At 44.1% G+C, this 14,726-nt stretch overlaps 1 protein-coding gene, 1 long non-coding RNA gene and 1 pseudogene across 6 annotated transcripts; 2 read left to right on the forward strand and 1 right to left on the reverse strand.

Moving 5' to 3' along the window:
• Window positions 1–1,143: 1,143 nt before the first annotated feature.
• On the reverse strand, window positions 1,144–4,215 carry LOC124703108 (putative disease resistance protein RGA4). Its single transcript, XM_047235320.1, has one exon. The coding sequence runs from the start codon at window positions 4,213–4,215 to the stop codon at window positions 1,156–1,158; it is 3,060 nt and encodes a 1,019-aa protein (XP_047091276.1). The 3' UTR covers window positions 1,144–1,155.
• A 1,337-nt stretch (window positions 4,216–5,552) lies between these two features.
• LOC124703110 lies at window positions 5,553–10,862 on the forward strand. 5 transcript variants are annotated; one of them, XR_007002931.1, is made up of 4 exons: window positions 5,553–5,632; window positions 6,683–6,875; window positions 6,972–7,644; window positions 7,814–10,862. It is a non-coding gene; the product is annotated as an uncharacterized LOC124703110 (long non-coding RNA). The 5 variants fall into 5 exon arrangements; XR_007002933.1 differs by lacking the exon at window positions 5,553–5,632 and having other exon boundaries at window positions 5,764–6,875; window positions 6,972–7,470; window positions 7,567–7,644; XR_007002934.1 differs by lacking the exon at window positions 5,553–5,632 and having other exon boundaries at window positions 5,764–6,875; window positions 6,972–7,023; window positions 7,361–7,644.
• A 912-nt stretch (window positions 10,863–11,774) lies between these two features.
• LOC124696159 lies at window positions 11,775–13,885 on the forward strand (annotated as a pseudogene).
• Window positions 13,886–14,726: the final 841 nt, after the last annotated feature.

Consider the following 14,726-nt stretch of genomic DNA (forward strand, 5'->3'; position numbering starts at 1 on the left):
TACAAGTCCATACATGTCATTACAAAACGTAACAAAGCATTACAAACTAAATAAAATATTTTTTTATATTTTTCCCCTTTTCTCATTTTTTTGGAAATTTCGTTTTCATTTTTTTTTCATTTTCCTTTTTTTTATCTTTTTATGTTTTTTTTTCCACCCAGAAAACATGCACCCATGGATCAGTGGACAAATCATAGTTTCACGAGCTCTTGGAATCAAGTACCTACAAAAGAATAAGCACACAAAATAAGCGTAGTCATGTATATCAAGAAATTTAAGCTATGATCAAATCATATGCAAATAGAATATCCAGGTTATAGACTACATTAAAAAAAAAAGGTAAAAGGCCAAAAGTACACTCGATAAACAGTGCAAATTAAACATAACTGAGATTTATCCATTTGTAAAAAAGATACCATGAAGGATGGAAGTATGCCACCTTTCAATCTAGTATACGGTGGACAGTGTTTCCCTGTCAGCCCACCTCTCTACTGTGTGCGTTCAGAATTTCAAGTGGGCATACAAAAGCTCAAAACAGGGTGCTACGGTGCTCAGACATCCAGCATGAGCATATCGCCAAAGAATTTTAGTTTAGCACTCATCAAGTAGTCTCTGTTTATGGGAGCACCTAGTTGTGTGTACAAGTAGAACAAGTTTAGGTGCAAATGTTATGAACTCCTGAGAGGATAATTAAGACAAGCTGAACAACAGTGTGGGGTTTGGTTAGTTCAAGGGTGGAACAGAGTGGCAACTAGCTGAGTAAAAATATGAAGCTACTAAAGTTTACTCCTTCAACGGCTGCCATCTAAATGGGCAATATACTCAAGATATTTTGGGATATGTACAGAAGCACATAAGTGCAGTATGGATATCTATTAGCCCATGAGTGCAGCATGTAATAGCCGGTGTTTCATGGTTCCCTGTATATTGCTAGTTTAAGAGCGAAAGACCAACTGCGTAGAAACGTTGTATAGTTCTCTGTTCAACCTAAACAGTGTCATCAAATGCTAGTAATGCAATCCGGACGGGCTAGATAAAAAAATGTTGCTTGTAGTCGAGCATAGCATTGGATGCACCATCAGACAAGATCAGAGCAGATAACTGAGATTAAAAAAAACGAATAATTATAGGCTAGTGTTCATACCTGGTGTTTTCTCAGTTTCTAGGCCACGTGTATACATCCACGTCTTCACCGTGAAGTTTCCGGTGCTGCTCTTGAATCCCCGGCACCCACAGCTTAGATATGTCCTGCATATCCACATCCAGCCACAACTGCTGCAAACTGCCTAACCCCTCAACGCACCGTAAGTCTGGACAACGAGTTACACGGAGATTCCCCACCTGAGGAAGGTTCGAGACCCTCTCCAGGCTCTCACACCCCACGATTGCAAGCGCCTCAGAGAGGAACGGGAGATCCTCCACCACCTTCAAGGAGCTTGCTCCTCTTATATTGATCACTCTCAAGCTGGTGGCCTCCTGCCCTAGCTGTCGTGGGAGAGATCCCAGCTTGGGGCAGCCCCAAAGTCCCAACGTCTTCAAGCGTGGCAGCAGCTGCATCCCTCGAGACGGGACTTCCCCCTTTTGTATCTCAGCAGATCCATCCTCTCCCCCTTCCGCTGCCTCTGCATCTCCCTCTTCAACAAAGGACCACTCCTCCCAATTGGGCATATTACATAAGACCAACCTTTCGAGCTTGGGGAAAGCAACAACCGCATCCGTGGATCTGCGATTAGCCCCCCTCCAGCCCACGAATTCGGGTCCAATCTTGGTGACTGCTGTTGCTCCATCAATTCTCAGATATTTCAGGTTGGGCAGCTGCCCGATTGGTGGAAGATGCACACATGAACTGCAATCTATGAGTTGTAAGAATATAACTGAAGGCAGGTGGGTGGTACCAAGCCATGTGGGATACCTCCGGCCAAAGAATCCACCAATACGTAGATCTTCCAGGTTGTGTGGAGGGATTAGCTGCTCAAAGATCTTCTCAATGTTGCTAACATCTTCTTCTGAATATGGTTCCTCTGTACCTTCAGTGCAGATCATATTCAAAACTTTGAGATGTTTTTTCTCTGTCAGCAATGAATCTGTACTGTAAGGAGTAGCCCTTTCCAATTTAATCATATCAAGACGCCTTAGTTGTGAGAGATGTGCCAACTCTTCCAACTTCCATCCATCTTGTGTTTTACCATTGTCACCTCCACCACTAAGAGGAAATCCTTCCAAATCGTTGAGGAATTCTAATCTGTTTATACCTTTTGGAACCTGATTTATGGGTGTATTTTTCAGACCAAGGCGCCTTAAATTGCACAATTGAATGATTGCCAAAGGAAGGCTATGCAGAGCTTTGCACCTTTGCAAGTTCAATATCTGAAGATTTATGAGGCAACCTATGGACTCCGGAAGACAAGATATTTCTGTACCATCGAGATCAAGTAGTCGTAGATGGATCAAACTTCCAACACAATCTGGAATGGTTTGTATGGATGAACCAGTCAGATCCAAAACACGAAGATACGGAAATTTCATGAAAAATGTATTGTCAACTCTCCATGGCTGCTGATCAGTCTGGAAGGTCCTCAACTTAAATTCCACATTATTCATGCTAGGTAACACTAATAAATCCTTCTTAGGGATAGCAGTAAGGCGTCGTATTTTTGACATACCAATGACCCTTAATGATTCTGGGTCTCCAACAAAACATTCTTCTCTTGATAAATAACAAGCTAGATGCCTTAAGAGGTCATGCATTTTGCATCTCTCATGGTCTGAATATAGACGATCTGGTTCAAGAAGATTCCTATGGATTAGCTCATAATAGTACTCTTTTGCTGTATCTTCTAGTAGTTGACCTTGTTTCTCCTCTACAAAGCCCTCAGCAACCCATAATCTGATAATATCATCACGGCAAATTATAGCATCTTCAGGATACAATGCACAATAAAGGAAGCACTGCTTCAGATGATATGGTAACTCATTGTAGCTCAGATATAAAGCTCCTTCGACATCATTAGGAAGTTTGCTCTTTGACCAAGCATCAATTGATTTCAAAATACTTTGCCACTCATTTTCTGTTTGATCCTTCCTTTCCAGAATACTCGCAATGACCTTGATGGCAAGTGGGAGATAGCCACATTTACGAACAATATCGATCCCAGTGCTTCTCAGATTGTGTACTTCTTTCTCTGCAACAATATCCATGCTCTTCCAAAGTAGCTCCCATCCCACCTCTTCTGACATTAGATTAACTCGATGGGTATGCTCTGCATGGATATTCATTGCAATTCCAATATCTCGTGTGGTTACCAAAATCACTGATGTATTTGCACTACACAATGGAGTCTTTAGTAGTTCGGTCCATACATTAGATTTCCACACATCATCTAGAACAAGAAAGAAGCTCTTGCCCTCAATTGTTTCTGCAATCTTGTCCTGGAGCTCTGCTATGGACTCACCTTGCTCTTGATGCACCCCGATATTTCTGAGAATCTCTTTTAGAAGATTAACTTCATTGCACTCTTGAGAAACACAAACCCATGCGTGTTTGTTGAAGTTTCCTTTTATTTGTTGATCATTGTATATTTTTTGAGCTAGTGTTGTCTTACCAACTCCTCCAGTTCCAACAACAGCGAGTTTATAAGCCTTATGTTCCTTGTCTGCAAGCACCAACTCCACGAGTTTCCTGCTAGAATGTATAATCTCCTTTCCCACAAGGTTGTGTTGTACAAGCTTGGAATTTAACCTCTGTTTGGATATTGAGCCTTGGCCAGAAGGTGCTCCACCGAGATGTAAAAAACTGTTTCCGTGCTTTGAGAGCTTCTCAATTCTTTTGTTGAGGTCTCTGATCTTAACAGCAATTTCATGACGCCTCTGAATACCAGGAAAGCAAGATAAAAATGAAATGTCCCAACATGGAGTTGATTTTCTAGATGATGGTGTGTGATCTCTTAGTAGCTTGCTTCCTTCAAATCTGGCCGAGTCAACGATATCATCAGCATCATACATAGCATCTCTTAGCTCACTGAGCCAATTGTGAACTGCTGACTCATGTATCATCCTTTTCTCAGCATCATAAAGGAAGCACTGTATTTGTTTTATTGTTCCCTGCAATTCTTCGAGCTCTTCTTTTACACCGAGAGTTAGTATGGCATTCTCCACAATGATTTCTTGCAACTTTCTGATGCATGATCCAACCAAAGGGTCTAATACAGCTGCCATCAGAGATCAGACCAACAGAACTTGATGAGGGAGATCTATCAAGCAGCTTTCTTCAAATTATGACGAATTTGCTGGCTGGCAATCAAAACAAAATGTGTCAAGATTGCTTGAAATCTAACAAGGTAAACTAAACTAGTTTAACAACATCCACATACATTGTTATTTACTTTTGGACCCCATATTTTGCACCGCATGTATACCTGTAGCTATCCAGAACAGTGGAGGAACTAGGTCTGAAGTCTGAACTTATACAAGATGGAACCATGTTCAAAGCCTACACAGCTTATTACTTTCTCGCTTGTTACTGCAGTAGAATATATATATATATTAGGTTATTAACATTGGTTTTCTTAGTAGATAGGAGGTCCCTCAGTTGGAATGTTACATGTCCTTGTACAACCCAGTCTGTACCCAGTAGGCCAGTACCTCGAGGCCCTGGTGCTGAACTCAAAATGAGGCCCAACGTCTAAGAAATGCCACTGTCCAAATTAGATATTTTTATATCATATGACTAGAACATATGTTTTTCTTACAACACTAGAAATTCATGCTAAAAGAATAAAGAACATTATCCCTCACGTTCATCATGTTCGTACATTGAAATAATCATGAAATTGATATGAACTTTGATTAAATGTGGGCAACACACCCCATTGGCATCATGTGCTTAAATTTATTTTTATGTATGCCACCATTTATTTCTGTTTTGCTCGTAAACAAGGCTTATTGATATGTTTTATTCTATCGAAAGGCCATTTTAATGGGCAGCTGCATAGCATACGGAATATCATCTAGTATTCCATTAGTTACAACAAACATCTATTTCTACCGAGTGTCCATGCCTTGCAAAATCTTCTGTTGAGTTAAAGTTGTAACCATAGATGAATCGTCTAGTTATAGCTCTCGTTTGTCTGACCCATCTTCTCGATCGGTCACCAGCTGTAACCAATGTCTAGCATGCTAGGCAGCAAATCGTGATGACATTGAGAACAAGCAAGTGCGTGGTACTAGGGAGCCCTCTGGGGCTATCCACGATACCCACTTGTCGCGTGAAGGCTGGCGATCGAGAGAGCGAAAAAAAGGCTGGGCGAGCGAGGAAAAAAAAGGTAACCTCCCCCATCTCTCCCGTCCCAGCGGCGGTGGCTCCCCCTCACGCCCTCATCTTCTTCCTCACCCGATCCGGCCGGTTCCTGGTCTCCTCCACCACCACGCCTTCATCTAAGGCGTCAACCCGTGGTGGAAGCAGGCGGTAGCACCTCAACCGCGGAGGCTCGACGGCCGGAGCGATGGCGGCCAGCGCGGCCCTGGAGGCTTGGGCGATGTCGCCATGTCGGCCCTCCCAAAGGCCGTCATGCGCCGCCCCTCGCCTCTCTCCCCCAGTAGATCAAAGGCCATCACGGCAGCAATCTGGACTAAGGTACGCGATTCTCATTTTCTTGTTGTATTTTTTTTCCCTTTTCTCTATTGTCATCGATTGATGGATCAAGTTGCAATTTGCGGCTGGTGCGGCCGCACAGGGCCCCAAATTTTGGGGGCCCCTCCCGCGACCGACCAGGACACCCCTGTCCTTATCTAACCTCCGGCAGCCGAGCGGAATAGCGCCATGGATAGGTTGCTTGAAGCTTTCCGTTCAGGTTAAAGGGTAGGGGATGTGGTAGGTAGGAGAAGATCGAAATCGTCTATGCTAACCGCACAAATGGAATGGCCCACCAAACCGTGTGTGTGGCGTACGCATGTTCTAGCTCAGCCCAATCTACTCCCCTAAAAAAATGGCTCAGCTAAATCTATGTTCCTCTAGCTATAATCTAAAGAAAAGCTCAATCAACACGTTTGCTATTCCTATAAAAAAAATATCACATTTCGCTCAGCCAACCAAATGTAAACAATCATTATAATTATAATTTTGTTTTTCCATCCTGTTGGTACATGTATTTTTTAGATCCTGATGAAACGTGGATATTTTGTGCTCATCATCGGAATTTTAAAAATCAATACATGTGTAAGCATAAATTACACACTAAATGTACAGGGCCTATTTTAGTAATATAGGGACTATTTTATGATCTCGCACAGGGCCCGGAATTTTGACGGCCCGGCCCTGGTTGCAAACCATGATTGCATTCACCAGAAGCACATATGTCATTCATCAGCATATCTTAGGGATAATCATCTTAATACATATGTATGACCCCACGCCGATAGTTTGTGATTTTCTCGTCCTGTTGATTCATTGCTGTGTGGAACAAGGATACTATTATGTTTAAAGGGCATGAACACTTCAGAAGGCAGATGGCAGTAACATAACCATTTTTTTTTTACTTTTGCATTTTCTTTATCTCCTATTGGTATGATTATTCATGGGTTACTTAATTAAATAGCATCTATTTATATGAAGTTTTCAACTTATTCACGTTCTTGTCTTATGCTTCTTTACTTTTGTATGCTTTTGGGTTTATTTGATAACAAGGTGGCCTTGAAGAACATTTCTAAAAACTTCAGCTGGGCATATGGAGCACACGAAAGGCGACATGTGCAAGCAATTGTCTGTAATATTTTCCCGCACCCAGCTATTGAAGAAATTGCCAGTTTTCTTTAACACCAACTACATTCTCTAATGTGTAGTTGGTTCGTGAATATGTGGATACGAAGAAACTTTAGAGGTGACTTTGTTTTTGCAAATTATTGCTGCACATTTGCCTGTTTAACTTCCTGTATGGCCTAATTATGATATAATTTCTTTATATTATGTCATTCAGGCAGTGGGTATGAAAAATTATGCATTCAGTTTGCGAGATGTTAAACATCTAGGTGAGCTTTCATCCCACACTTGAGAAATTATCTTGGAAACTTTGCATCCTGTCTTGCTTCAGAAGTCAGAATTACCGTCTTGAGAACCCATGTGAGAACCCATGTTTGCATAATTATCTTTTTTCATAGTAGTAAAGCCTAAAGATAAAACTCTATGTATTGCTGAATTTTTAATTTTAGCTAACACTACAATGTTGCAGATGATAGATTAGATTCTTAAATAAAGTATAGTTTATTTCTCTTCATGATGTCATTATGTTTTGGATATTTGCAGCTTCCAAGTAATTATATATTTATGTCACTGTTTCTATATTTAATTTGTATCTGCGGTCTACAGGTATGCAAAAAGTATTTCACTGCAACCTCATTATGCTTTGCTCATCTGGGTGTTCGATTTGTCTTATCTGGTTGAATGGGACTATAGAACATCTGAACAAAGTAACACATGTGAGGGGTGTCTATCTGAATAAAAGAATATCATGTCATAGGTAGTATTATACATTTTTATTGTGCATTTACAGAAGCATAACGATGGAAATGCAGGTCTGCGAACATCATTTGGCAGGTCCATTGCAGTACTGGACACGGGGACAAAGGACACCATGGGAAACACGAGCATCGGTACGAGCATCAACGTGGGGGAGGAATCTGTAGTATGTAGGGCCTGTATTTTTTTTTCCTTCCCTTACAATAATTCTCGCCTCAATTTTTTTGAAGAATAGCTGCTTGCATTCATTAGATTGGGATCTGGCCATCACAACGTTTCTGATTGTTTTTGATGTTGTTGCAGGTGGGTTTAGTGACGCGAATGGACTAAGGCTATGACCTCATTTTTCGGCTCACATGTGTGCTGGCTGGCTCAAATTGACAACTCCCCTCCCGAGTGCTAACCGGATTTTATTTAAGAATCTCAAGTAAGTGCATTCCTTTTAATATCTAAGGGCGTGATTCAGAACTTGGCGCTCTCTCTTTGTGTACTAATAATTACGTATTTCTTGTGGGGTCCGCGTCCATATCGCCTGAAGACAATTGGTATATTTCGCTTGTAGGCATGAAATGGTATAGCTGCATGACAGGAGGTTAACGTGGTCGCTTAGGTGTGTTGATTCGTTTCTATGCAGGCTACAGACTTCCTCAATGTAACGATTGCGAGCGTGGCACCTAAACAACCGTGGTGGTTCCGGTCCCACAGATCATCTACCTCTTATGGATCGGAATACTAATGCAGTGGAGGCTATGTTTCAACAAAATCTTACCCAAAGTATATTTATTTTCCTGAATCCCCTCCAGCTCCCTATGCCATATGAGTCGGTCCTTCTGCTTGTCTTTGTTCATGAGGTGCATCATGTTTGTTTCTGTTTGCTAGAGCTTTAGGTCAGTATGTCGCAGTTGAATTTTTTATGCTACAGCTGAGTTATCTTGCCCATATAATTGGCACAACAGAGGTTGGGTCTGCTCTGGTTTCACATCCACGGTATGCAGAGGTTGCTGTTGTCGGTGTTCAGCATGAATTGAGCAGGGTATTGGAGGATGCATTGGGGGTTGTCATTGACAGGAGGAACACATCCCTGTGTTGTGTGCGTGCACGAGCAAAGACACAAACTATGAGGCAAGTCACAAGCTTACGAGCACGAAATGTACACTTAGTCCTCATTGTGCATCTCCTTTGTGTTTATTGTTCCTATGGGCTCTTGTAATGGCCCTGTTTTCTGTTGTATGATGTTCCTGTTATAAAAGGCAAACTGTAGGATGCGTTTCTCATCATATTTTTTTTTATTTCTGAAGGGCTAAGTTTCTTAGCAAAAATGTGTTGTTTTGTTAAATAATATATTTTCCGATCCTACATGGACATTTTCATGCTCGTCGATCATCAAAATAAGGTTGTCTGCAGCCTTGTACAATATGTTTAGAAATTAGGCTAGCAGCAAGTATATCCTTCTGTGAACGAACTATGATAAAATAGATGCTCGTGGTACTGCAGTCTCTTGTAATCCACTTGGACATCTCATGTTGGCTTAAATGTTTATCTGACAATACCATTTCATTTTTAATGATTGGGTATACCTTTATTCCAATTTTTCAATAGGTTAGCCTGATTGGATGTTTTAATTCTCGGATATATTGTTTCCTGCTGGGAACCTTTACTCTGAATACATCCCTTTCTCCTCTTCCTGTCCTCCGCTTGGTCAAGCTTACTTTGTTTTGCACTGGTTTTGATAGGATATAGCTAACAAAAATTTTGGAGGTTGCGACCATCTTGTTTGTTTCAGTTGGTCTGGTTAGGAACGCACTACTGGGCTGTTGATCAATGCGCATGAACTTTTCCTTCAAATCCTTTTGATCAACATAATATTGTGGATTGGATATTGTGTATATTTATAAGTCATCCAAATTTAGCTGCTGATTTGTATTGATCCCATGGTTGCCTCCTTATTTGCAAAGAAGCAACTCATTGCCAAGTGTTCCAGTTTTTACGATTTTAGTTTGACAAAATATGTTATCTCATACACTCTTCCCAGGACAGATAATACTATCATTGTTTAATCTGAGAAACTTCAACACAATGGTTATTATGCTTCCTTTTTTGCTGTTGAACCTGTGTTTGTTTCCATATGCCATTTTGTTCAGTAGTTTATTATACGGATTATGGTTGCAGACATGCAATCACGTTTAGAATAATTGCAAATTGCAATTAAGGGTAACTACATCAAATAAGAAAGTGGTAGATCTTCAAGGGGGTATCCCAAATATGTTCAGAGAGAACTATCGACAAAATGGTTCACTGATGGTACTAGATATAACATTATAGTTAGTGGATGAGCAAAATTATGTGTGTTTTTCACTTTATGGTGACCTTTATTATTTTTCGTTAACTTCTACAATTTTGGTATATTTGTGCATTAAAGGAAGGACATCGTTTTGATGTTTTGAGGAAGCAATATAGGAGCCCTATGGCTATCTATTGATTGGTTTTCTCACCTATTTTTCACCTGCCAATTATCTAATTGTGGATAAAGAAGCATTCCACTTGTACACCTATGCTTATCTCTTGATTCCCCCAAAATGAAAGAAATTTGGATTCTCCTTATCTGAGTGCAAATTTCTTGTATGGATTACACTGGGAATCTTCTTTTCTTGCTCTACGTATGATTTATGCACAGCAGCAGTGTGCTCTTTCTGTACATAATGAGTATTGCCTTTGGTCACACGTAACTCTCCTCTTTTTATACCCAAAAGTTTTTGTAGCCAGATCTATTAAAAGTTAAACTACCGTTTATGTTGTTCTTTGTTAAATATTTAATGTAGAAGAGTTCAGATGCCCAACTGTATGCGCATGCATATTTTTTTGATTGTTGAAGAACATGCATATATCTTTACTGGGATGTACAGATTTCATTTCTCTCTGATTTCTGTTGTAGGTATCCTACACAATGAAATTGCTGCTCGGCTGGGATTCTAGGCTGGTGTGGTAAAGAATATACGAAAGCTTACATAGTTTCCTGACGTATGGCATGTCAATATCATTTTGGTATCACGGTGATCATTTGCAAGCCCAGCGTAGTTCTGTGTTCAGGTTGCTCCTCTTCATGTGTGCATCTTTTGTCTATGTAAACATGTAAAGTACGTGTGGCACTTAGTTCAGATTTGATCCACCATTCCATAGGAATTTCTTTCATGCAATAATCTTGGTCTATGCAAACCACTAAGTCACAGTTTGGTATTTCATTATACATAGAACTGATATATATTGGGAATTTTGTGTGCAAGCATATCAGATCAAAAGTTGACTAACATGCATATTGATATCCTTTTCCATGTGCTAAAGCAAACATTAAATACACCATCTTACATCAGTAAGTATTAGATAGGGATGATATTTATCCGCACATCACCGGTGAGGAGGCGCCCCAAGGGGCGCCCCAACCACTAGTATATTACTAACATCATGGATGCAACCACGCAAGATCAAGATCTGAAGTAGAATATCAGCTCTTACCTTACAAACAATTCTGCCAGCAAGAAGTAAGAGGCCTATAAAAATCAAACGTAATCATCTCGCAGAAGCAGCTTGGTTGGATGATCACCTTGTCTCTACATTAGGATCTCAACGTATTGACCCAAGGGAGATGAAACGAAATCGGTCCAAAGTATAAGAATAGCCAACAGAAAATTATGTGTCAATCACCAAAAGAGACCCATAGTTATTCCGTGCTTTCATAGCTAGAAAGAAAAGGTAAACATAAAAGCTTGTTTTTTTTTATAGCTAGATCGGTGGTTGTGGGGAAAACAAAAGAAGAATTCTGAACACCCAAAATCTAATTACTGCCAGCTCATTTTTGTCTTAGGCGGTGCTCACTCGTCGCGAGCGTCCGATCAATATCACGCGGTGCAACAGCTTTTTTTTTTTGAGATTGGTGCAACAGCTTTTTAGTAGGGACCACACCGCACGTGCCACCAATCCTCTCGTCTGGTCCACTCCATCCCTATCCCAGTTCCTCATCCACACATGAGGTAATTGCACCACAACTCTATATGCATTTTCATACAAAATCTTGCAAAACGTGTTTAGGTGGTACAAGAAATTGTCCTGGATGTGCACCGTTGGTACAAGTGGTGTCTGGAGCTGCCACGCGTTCCTGGTCCACCGTCAAAGCGTTTTTGCAGAGGAGTCCTTATTGAATTCGAGATTTGAGGGGACAGATTGATGACGTTTTCTTTGTATCGTGGGCATTTACGCTGCGCATAACAAGATGGAGCGGAGGAGATGGCTGTTCAGGAGGTCCTCGTCCCCGTCCCCTTCGCCGGTGGCTCCTCCGGCGCCGGAGCAGCAGCAGCAGCAATCTGCGCTGGCGAGGTCCGCGCCGGGCCCTTCGGTGACGGATGAGCAGTGCCACGCCATCGCGCTCGACGTGGCGACTGCGGCCACGGCCGAAGCCGCCGTGGCCACGGCGCAGGCGGCCGCCGAGGTGGTCCGCCTCACCCGCCCTTCATCCAGCTTCGTGCGCGAACACTACGCCGCCGTCTTCGTGCAGACCGCCTTCCGAGGCTACCTGGTACGTAGGACACCAGCAATGGCCACGCCGCACTTGCCACAGAGGTTTGACGCTAATGGGTGGTTGTGTGTTTTCTTTCGACCGCAGGCGAAGCGCGCGCTGCATGCTTTCAAGGGGCTGGTGAAGCTGCAGGCGCTGGTGCGCGGCCACAACGTGCGGAAGCAGGCCAGCATGACGCTGCGCTGCGCGTCCAGGCGCGGGTGCGCGACCAGCGGATGCGCCTCTCGCAGGACTCCCTCTCCGCCGCCGGCGCCACCGCCTGCGGCAGCAGCAAGTCCTCATACAACGTCGACACATCCACCTTCTGGGGCTCCAAATACACCCACGAATACGCCAAGCGACGCTCCGTGGTCCATCTCCGTCTGCAACTCAACCAACCAACATCGCATCTCAAGTACTACCAATCTAGTGTTTCCGTAAATGTTTGATTGATGGTGATGGATTGGGTTGGTTTGCAGGAGCAGCAGCTTCGCCGCTGACGACTGGGATGATCGGCCGCGAACGATTGAGGAGATCCAGGCCATGCTGCAGACCAGGAAAGACGCCGCTCTCAAGCGTGAGAGAGCGCTCTCCTACGCCTTCTCCCATCAAGTAATAATGCGTTTGGTGATTGCATTTGCAGTGTCGAGATTACAGTATGTTCGATCTTACTGATTGGTTGCTGCCGTGTTTTCATTCACAAGATTTGGAGGAACCCTGCCCCGTCCGCGGAGGAAGAGATGGACGTCGACGGGCAGCCGCGCTGGGCGGAGAGGTGGATGGCGTCACAGGCATCCTTCGACACCAATAGGAGCAGCTCCCGAACCGCGGCCACCGCCGCCACGCCATGACGCGCGTCCACGGACCACCGCGACCAGGTCAAGACGCTGAAGATCGACACCGCCGCCCCTTCTCCTACTCCACGTCTCGGCGTCAGGCGTTGCCGTCGCAGCACGGGAGCGGCTCGCTGATGCACCGGGCGCAGCACCACCACCACTCCACGGGGACGCCGTCACCGGGGAAGGCGCGCCCGTCGATCCAGGTCCGCTCCGCGAGCTCGCGCGTGGAGCGCGGCGGCGCCGGCGGGGGCAGCTACACCCCGAGCCTCCACTCCCAGCGCCACGCGTCCTCCGGCTCGGCAGTGCCGAACTACATGGCGGCCACGGAGTCGGCCAAGGCGCGCATCCGCTCCCAGAGTGCGCCGCGGCAGCGCCCCGCGACCCTGGAGCGCGACCGGCCGCAGACCGCGTACAACCCTGCGACCGGGAGCACCAAGAAGCGGCTGTCGTCCCCCGTCCCGCTGGACACCTACGGCGGCGGGTACGCGCAGAGCCTGCGGAGCCCGAGCGACGCAGCGATTCTACATAGTTGTTGGGGTCCCGGGCTTATCTGCAACGTCCATTCTCTGTTTGTGATTTGTGCTGTGCATTTGACACCTTCCACCCTGCACATGCACACTTTGATACTACCTAGGCAACGAAGATGTACAGGTACATTTTGTTTCTGCCCACCCTCGCACCTCTCTCTGTTATCTTGTCTCAACACCAACCTCCATGAAAAGGAGACGCATCCAGCCCCCGGTTGACTGCCTCCGCTTCGTCGTCGCCTACAGTAACAGGCGGGCCAAGATATTCGAAAACTGGAAGAGTGGCCTTTGCCGGCGACGGGGAGTGAGGCGACGGCCTAGAAGATTTCCCCTTCCATTTGTTTTCCCGGATCCGATTTCCTTCCTTTCCCCATCCAGATTTGTTTCATTTTTCTCCCATCTCGATTTGCTCCATATTCATGTTTAGAAATCTTCCCTGAGATCTCGAGTTGGTTCTCGTTCATGAAACATGGGGATTCAGGTACATAATCTGGAAACATGTTTTTTGTGTGTCTGCTCCAGATCCATTTTCCTTTTGTCTAAGGCACACTGTCTGGATATATGTTCCTTTTACTAAGGTAAACAATCTGGAATTCTGGATGCATATTCCTTTTATTAAGGTAAACAATCTGGATACATGAGCATTGTTCTACAAAAAAGGAAGGACTTGCCTATTAAAAGGAAGGACTATTCAGGGTGTTTATTGTAATTTACAACACAGCTTACACGAATCTTAAAGTCTAACTGGACGTCCAAGATAAGCCCGGGACACCCACATATATGTAGAGTTGTATTTTCGGAGCTTCAAGAGTACAAGAACTTGCGATAGGTCTGGAGGGTCAGGGCGTTAGTTGGGTCGTTAGTTGGGGCGAGGACCTATTCGCAATTATTCTATTTTTTTCAACGCTGCAATGAAAACCCTCCTCTCCCGCCTGGAAACTGTCACGTGTCGCCACCACATTGAATTGTATGAGTTGTGCACGTCCAGGACAAGTTCTTATATGAGTGGAACACACTTTGCAAGATTTTGTATGAAATTGCACATAGAGTGCAAGTTCTTGTACTTGTGGTCCAATAACCTCTCCACACATCTCCGATGAAAAATCCCCCACCCGTATCTTCTCCACCACGAACTCGAACCAGAGGAGATGGATTGGATCCCATCGAGTGGAACCTGAGTTCGGCGAAGCAGGAAGGAGAGGCACCTCCCAAGGAGAGCAGGGCGGCGGCCATGGTGTTGGTGCGGCTGTGTGGGAGGGAGGAACGAGCAGCGCCGGCGATGGAGACGGCCATGGAGGATGTGG

Source organism: Lolium rigidum, chromosome 3 (assembly GCF_022539505.1).
Source record: "Lolium rigidum isolate FL_2022 chromosome 3, APGP_CSIRO_Lrig_0.1, whole genome shotgun sequence".
Taxonomy (NCBI): domain Eukaryota; kingdom Viridiplantae; phylum Streptophyta; class Magnoliopsida; order Poales; family Poaceae; genus Lolium; species Lolium rigidum.